Genomic DNA, 7627 nt, shown 5'->3' with positions numbered 1-7627 from the left:
GTAGTCAATGTCACTGAACTGTGCATGCAGAAATTTTTGAAATGGTATATCTTTGGCTTTGTGTATTTTCAACAAAAAAAAAAGCTTGAGAAGTTAGAGGGTTGGTATGTTGTGGGGTTGTTAACCAATGTCATAAAACAATATGTGTACTACTGTTTCATGAGAAATTATTTGTTCTGTAAGCCTTCACCTGAATAAAAAAAAAAAAAAAATCAGGGTTTGGAAGCAGACAGTGTAGGCCACCTTGGCGATGTCACTCATGAGCTATGGACCTTGAGCAAACTGCTTAACCTTCCCCAGCCCATTTCCTCCTCTGTAGCTCTCGTAAAAGTGGAATCAAATGAGACATGTTTAAACACATAGATTACGCTATGCTAAGGCATACACGAAAAGCCACCTCTGTGAAATGACCCCAAACTCCCCAAAAGAACCAAGCTTTGTGTACTCTAGACTCCTGGTATTTCCCTAGCAGAATTTACCACATCCTATCTGATTTGTAGGCATGGCTTCCACACAGCCACACTCTGCTTCCCCTGGATTTCCAGCAATTCCTTGAGAACAGATCCCACGTTCTACAGACCAGAGAATCCCTCTGTAACACGTGGCACAGCGTCTTGCCTACATGGTTGTGAACTGTACACCCAACAAATTGACAGGTAAGCAATGACTATTCCTGGTGCGGGAGAGGGGAGCAAGGTCAAAGGCAAAAACTTCAAGCATCATTAAGTTAAAAATCACAAACATGGTGTAAAGGAAGTGCTTATTACCAACCAAGTCTTATAAAGCCCACGTCCATCGGGCCTTCTGTGGCCAGAAGCAGGGAATGATTAGGAACGGCATGGGTGTCTCTGCCCAGCAAACACCACTCACATACCTGGGATCATTTTGATAGCTGTGTTCACTTCACTCCATTTGTGCACCTGGTCAAACTTCCAGTCCAGGATAAAATTCCCATTATCCGTCACCACAGGACCCTAGAATATATTTTCCATATTGACCAATGATGTAATTCCAGGTAGGCAGAGAGAGAGACAGGAAAGAGGAGGTGACAATCAAAAACAAGTATCCTTATAACTAACCCGGCTCCAACCAGCACTCCCTCTGCCTTGTGCTTTCTACAAGGCAGTGCCGTGAAACAATCATGAACAGAAGCTTTGGAGTCAGAAAGATCTGGATTTGAGTCTTGAGGCCACAGAGCTGTGGATCTCAGAGGAAGCACCAACATCTGTGAGCCTCAGGTTCCTCAACTGCAAAAGGGGATAATGATACCGACTTCCTAAGGTAGCTGCAAAGGTTAAACGACATTGCATGTATAAGAACTGCCACAGTGAGCGCTCACTCAACAATTCTTAGCTATTACAGTAGTCCCCCCTTATCCGCGGGGGATACATTCCAAGACCCCTCGTGGACACCTGAAACCGCAGACAGTTGAACCCTATATATACTATGTTTTGTCCTATACATACACACTTATGATAAAGTTTAACTTATAAATTAGATTCTGTAAGAGATTAACAACAATAACTAATAATAAAATAGAACAATTATAACAATATACTGTAATAAGTTACGTGAATGTGTTCCCTGGGCAGGACAGCACGAGATTTCATCACACTACTCATTTAACATTTTCAGACCGCGACTGGCCATGGGTAACTAAAACTGCAAAAAGTAAAAGCGTGGGGGGGGCTACTGTATGACGCTATGTGTCATAATCGACTTAACAGCACCCAACAACATTATAGTGAAAAACTACAGCACCAGAACAGACTACCAACACTGCACGACAGTCTCGCATCTTTAGACTATCTTCAATCATGTGAAATCAGACAATGCTACTGCACCCATCACAACACCCCCTAGATCGGGCCACATCATCAAAAAGACGGAGCAGCGAGAGGCTCTGGGGTCAAACAGGCAGGGGCAGTTCTAGTTCATCAATCCAGAATTCCCAACAGCTCTGGACAAGTTGTCCACCCTGCAGAAAAGCGGGCTGATAACTTAGGAACACAGGTGCTGATGGCTCAGGAGGAGGGGTGGGAGCTCAGTTAAGAACTCTATGAAGGAAGGATATTGGGGTTCTTGCTGGACTGACTCCAGCTATGAGAGAACCTCAATCTCCTCCCCCACCCCGCCTGCCGATCTTTCAGCTACAAAATGAGCACGGTCAGAGCTCTGTACAACCACTATGATCAGGACTGCCTTTTGAAAGTCACAAAAACAAACGGGGAAGAAAACATGCCAAGATACAAATGCATCAGTGTAGAACTACAGATACTTTATTTTCTATATCTTTCAAAATGTTTATATAGTTATCTCTATAGTTAGTTTGGGGATTATTACTTTTGCTTATTTGTTTATCAAATGCAAGAAAAAAAAATCTGTGCAACCAACTTTAGAAGCTGAAAAGAAACATCTAGGACTAAGAGTGTCGAGTGTACTCCTGGGGAGGGGTTCACATCCCCCAGGAAATCTTACTTCTTTTTACATTTAACCATAGAATGAGAGAAAAATTAAAACTACATCATGGAACCTAAAAAATGCTCTGCCCTGGGGGCTTCCCAAAGCCTGTGTTTAGTGCTACAAACCAGGGTAGTCCAGGCCACTGGGAGGAATCAGGTTTGAAGGTCAGATGACCCTGGGGCTTCTGAGGGAAAGAAAGAATGTTTCTCCCATTTGTACAGGGGATATGCACTGTATTAAATACGGTCTTACCAACATGAATTGGAATACAGAAAGTAAAAGGCCAGCTCTCTAAAACAAACTCATCAATTTAAAAAACCAACCTCCTGGTCTAGGCTCAACAGACCTAACAGGAGCAAAAAGGAGGACACCATGTTGAGAACCAAGATGCCCTCCAGAAACCTCTCTGGCCACTTACTGCCTTGTTGACGGCCATTCGTAGTTCAACCACACCCCCAAACTTCTGGGTCACAGCTCGGCTCACAGGGACGTAGGCCATTGGGATGACTTCAATGGGGATTCCCTTATGCCACTGATCCCCAAGGTTCTTTGAATCCTTCCTGAAAATAAAAAGTCAAAAAGCACACTGAAAATAAATATGCTTAATGGGACAGATAAACATTAAACTCAAGAATGGGGTTAATTATACAGTAGGAGGGCACAGGAAGTGATCAGGGACAAATGCACAAGAAAGGTGTTGGCTGTTTCACTACTTAAGAAGAGATATTTGAAGTAAACATGACAAAAATGTTAAAATGTGACATAGCTGGCTTGTGGGTATACAGGTATCTATTGTATTACTTACACCTATCCTACACCTATAACATTTCATAATAAATAAATACATATATACATACATACATATATATATATATATATATATATATATATATATATATATATATGTTGTTTAATCAACATGCTCAACACAGATGTCATCTACCAGATGCCTGGTCAAAGAGTGCCCACATGACAAGTCCATGTGGCAAACTCTGACCTCAGCACGGCTTGCCCTGCTTCCTCTCAGGATCCCTGTGAGGATCAAACAAGTGACACGAAGACATGCTGCTGTCGCCATCCCCTTCCAATCTGCATATGAAATACAGCTGAGGTTTCAGAGTGACAGATGATCGATTAGCAATATCTACCTTCAGCATGAAAGCAGTACATAAATCATCCTAGACTCTGCCCTAAGTCCATCAACCAGTCCTCAAGATCTCAAAAAGTCAGACAGGCCCTCTATTTCTTTATTTCCTCTTCTCTAAAATGGGGATGAGGCTTGGGGCCCAGTCTACCTCCTCTGTGGCCAGTTGAGAACACCGAACGCCATACCTAAAATCAGCAATCACGATGAAGCGGCTGGCATAGCCGGCCACAATCTTCTCCTGGGTCAGGCAGCCTCTGAGAACGGGAGGAAGCAAATGAACACAAGATTGATTAAAAAAAACTCAATTTGGGAACTAAGGTCAGATACAGGAGATCCAATTCTGGCACTTAAAGAGAAATTTAACTTCTTATTTTTAAAGGGATATCCCCAGCCCCATCATGCTGCTTCCATTAAATGGACTACAGCAAGGTTGGCTTGTATCTGGGAGACCTAGAAACTGGGCAACAGTTACCAGTCAGGCCAGCCATACTCCCATCCACGACGCATCCGAGAGGAAGCACCGTGTGTAGGGAGATGTCATCTGGACATGGCACGCGGCTATCAATCGCGAAGTCAGGAGAAGTTTGGAACAACCTGCCCTATCAGCTGTATGACAGTCAAGGTGATGAGGTGGACAGGGCAGGACCCTGAGTCAGGGTCTGCTGCTTACTGGCTAAATTATTTAACGACTACAATCGGGAAGATTAAACAATGCATATGAAAATATCCTATAAACAATAAAGCGATTGAAAAAAAAAAATTCCAGTCACTCAAAGGTCTGCTTGAGTATAAGAACCAACAGGACTTCACCTTTTTCAACTTACCATATCCCCCCAAATCCAGCATTTAAGAAACACTCAACAGAGTCAGAACCAAGATGGTGGACTAGTCAGACACACTAAGCCATCCCGCTGCAACAAAGACCAGAAAAACCAAGTAAACCAGATACAGACATCAATCCTGGAACCCTGAACCCTAAATGAAGGGATAGAGTATTAGACTGGAAGTCACTAAGGAGAAGAAGAAACTGACAGAAAACAGGGAAGGAGTAGAGATAGAGCGGAGGTACCTGACCACACGACACGACTCAGCATTGTCCTTCTGGAATAAAGCCAACAACCCTACACGCAGAAAGGCACCTCCAGGGAATTCCCAACAGGAGACAGAGGTAGGATGTGGATACATCCAGGGCTGGCTGCAACTCAAGGAGAAGCCCAGATTCTCTCACCTGGTAACCACAGGAGCACGCTCCTACAACCCCCACCCCTCTGGTGAACAATGGCTGTAACTGTTCCATTGTGGCAACCCAAGTACCAACTCTACTGCCCTCCTCCATCTAGCCCCCTCTGCCTCTGCCTTCCACCCCTCTCCTACCTCTCTTCTCCGTGCCACCGGACACAGCTCCGAGGGGACCCAACCAGAACCCCAGGTCCCTTCCCACCGGCTCTGCACCCTCCTGCTGCCACCGCGGACCCAAAAGGACCCGGCCCAGGCCCCAGGCCCCTTCCCGCCGGATCCAGATCCCTCCTGCTGTTGGCCACAGCCCCCAGGGGACCAACACTGGACCCCAGGCCCCCATATATAGAACACTCCACCCAACAGCAGCAAAGTACATGTTCTTTTCCAATGCACGCGGAACATTCTCCAGAACAGACCACATCTTAGAGAACAAAGCAACCCTCAACATAACCCAAAACACTGAGATAATACACAGCATCTTCTCTGATCACAACGCCAAACAAGCAGAAATTAACAACAGGAAGAACAAGGAAAAAAAAATCAAATACATGGAAATTGAATAACACCTTGCTTAAAAACCACTGAGTAATAGAAGAAATCAAAGACGCAATCAAAAAATTCTTAGAATCAAATGAGAATGAAAACACATAATACCAAAACCCATGGGACACAGCTAAGGTGGTGCTCAGAGGTCAATTTACAACAATAGGTCCACACATCAAAAAAGAAGAAAGGGACAAAGTCAAAACATTAGCCCTACAACTCAAACAAACAGAGAACAGCAAAAGAGGCCACAGCCACCAGAAGAAAGGAAATGAAGAGAAGAGCAGAAATAAATGAAATAGAGAATAGAAAAACAATAGAAAGAATCAACAAAACCAAAAGATGGTTCTTGGGAAGGAGCAACAAAATTGACAAACCACTGGCCAAACTGACTAAAGAAAAACAGGAGAGGAAGCAAGTAACCTAAATAAGAAATGAAATGCGGGACATTACAACAGACCCAACTGAAATAAAAAGGATTATAACAGATTATTATCAAAAACTATATTTCAACAAATTTGAAAACCTAGAAGAAACAGACAAATTTCTAGAAACACATTACCTATCCAAACTAACAGAAACTGAGATAGAAAATCTGAACAGATCCCTAACAAGAGAAGAGACTGAAAAGGTAATTTAAAAAAAAACAAAACAAAAACTCCCAACAAAAAAAAAGCCCTGGCTCAGATGGCTTCACTGGAGAATTCTAACAAACATTCAGAGAAGAGCTCACACCAGTACTACTCAAATGATTTCAGGACACAGAAAAGGAAGGGATAGTTTCTAATTTTTTCTATGAAGCCAGCATAACCCTGATAACAAAATGAGGCAAAGACACCACATAAAAAAGAAAATTACAGACCAGTATCTCTCATGAATATAGATGTAAAAATTCTCAACAAAATTCTAGCCAACAGAATTAAGCATCATATAAAAAAAATAACACACGACCAAGTGGGATTCATACCAGGCATGCAAAGATGGTTCTACATTAGAAAATTAAACAATGTAATCCACTACATAAATAGAAGAATCACATGATCATCTCAATCGACACAGAAAAGGCATTCGATAAAGTCCTCCAACACTCATTCCTGATAGAAACTCTCAATAAAATAGGAATAGAAGGGAAATTCCTCGACATAATAAAGGGCATCTATACAAAACCAACAGCCAACATCATTCTCAACAGAGAGAGGCTAAAAACACTACCCTCAAAAATGGGAAAAAGACAAAGATGCCTTTTATCACCACTTCTATTTAACATTGTGCTAGAAGCTCTACACAGAGCAATAAGGCAAGAAAAAGAAATACAGGGCATCCAAATTGGTAAGGAAGAAATAAACTATCCCTATTCGCAGATAACACGATACTATTCGTAGAGAACTCTAAAGACTATATGAGAAAACTACTGGAATTAAAAGAGAGATTCAGCAGAGTAGCAGGATACAAGACAAACATATACAAATCAGTTGGATTCCTATACATCAATAAAGAGAACTACAAAAAGGAAATCAGGAAAGCAATACCATTTGTAATAGCCCCTAAACAAAAGTAAATACTTAGCAGTAAATCTAACCAGGAACATAAGAGAAAACTACAAAACACTACTGTAAGACACCAAAAGATACCTACATAAATCGAAAAACATACCATGCTCATGGATAGGTAGATTCAACATTGTGAAAATGTCAATTTTACCCAAAGCAATCTACAAATACAATGCAATCTCCATGAGAATAATGGCAGCATTCTTTAACAAGATGGAAAACTAATCACTAGCTGTATATGGAAAGGAAAGAGCCCATGGCTATGTAAAGCATTACTGAAGACAAAGATCAAAGTAGGAGGCTTCGTATTACCTGACCTCAGAACCTACTAAGACAGCTACAGCACTCAAAACAGTCTGGTACTGTACAACTACAGATACATTGACCAATGGAACACAATCGAGAACCCAAATGTAAATCCATCCACCTAAGGCCACCTGATCTTTGATAAAAGCCCGAAGTCCATAAAAGGGGGAAAAGACAGTCTTCTTAACAAACAGTGCTGGCAAAACTGGGTGTCCATCTGCAAAAAATGAAGCAGGACCCATACCTCACACCACACACAAAACTAACTCAAAATGCATCAAAGACCTGAAAATAAAACCCAAAACTATAAACATTATGGAAGAAAAAACAGTCAACACTAGAGGCCCTAATACATGGCATAAACAGCATATAAGCCATA

At 42.0% G+C, this 7627-nt stretch overlaps 1 protein-coding gene across 1 annotated transcript in view; it reads right to left on the bottom strand.

The window, feature by feature from the left end:
- The window catches only part of RPIA (ribose 5-phosphate isomerase A), a 35193-nt gene that overhangs the window by 4569 nt on the left and 22997 nt on the right, over window positions 1–7627 (bottom strand). Inside the window, exons 6-8 of the mRNA XM_004390654.2 lie at window positions 3796–3864; window positions 2882–3023; window positions 875–974 (exon numbers count right to left, since the gene is read on the bottom strand). Coding sequence (XP_004390711.1) covers window positions 875–974; window positions 2882–3023; window positions 3796–3864 — 311 coding nt within the window. The remainder of the gene's footprint in view (window positions 1–874; window positions 975–2881; window positions 3024–3795; window positions 3865–7627) is intronic.

Source organism: Trichechus manatus, unplaced genomic scaffold, assembly GCF_000243295.1.
Source record: "Trichechus manatus latirostris isolate Lorelei unplaced genomic scaffold, TriManLat1.0 scaffold00316, whole genome shotgun sequence".
NCBI classification, from domain to species: domain Eukaryota; kingdom Metazoa; phylum Chordata; class Mammalia; order Sirenia; family Trichechidae; genus Trichechus; species Trichechus manatus.
This window is presented reverse-complemented; position numbering and strand designations above follow the sequence as displayed.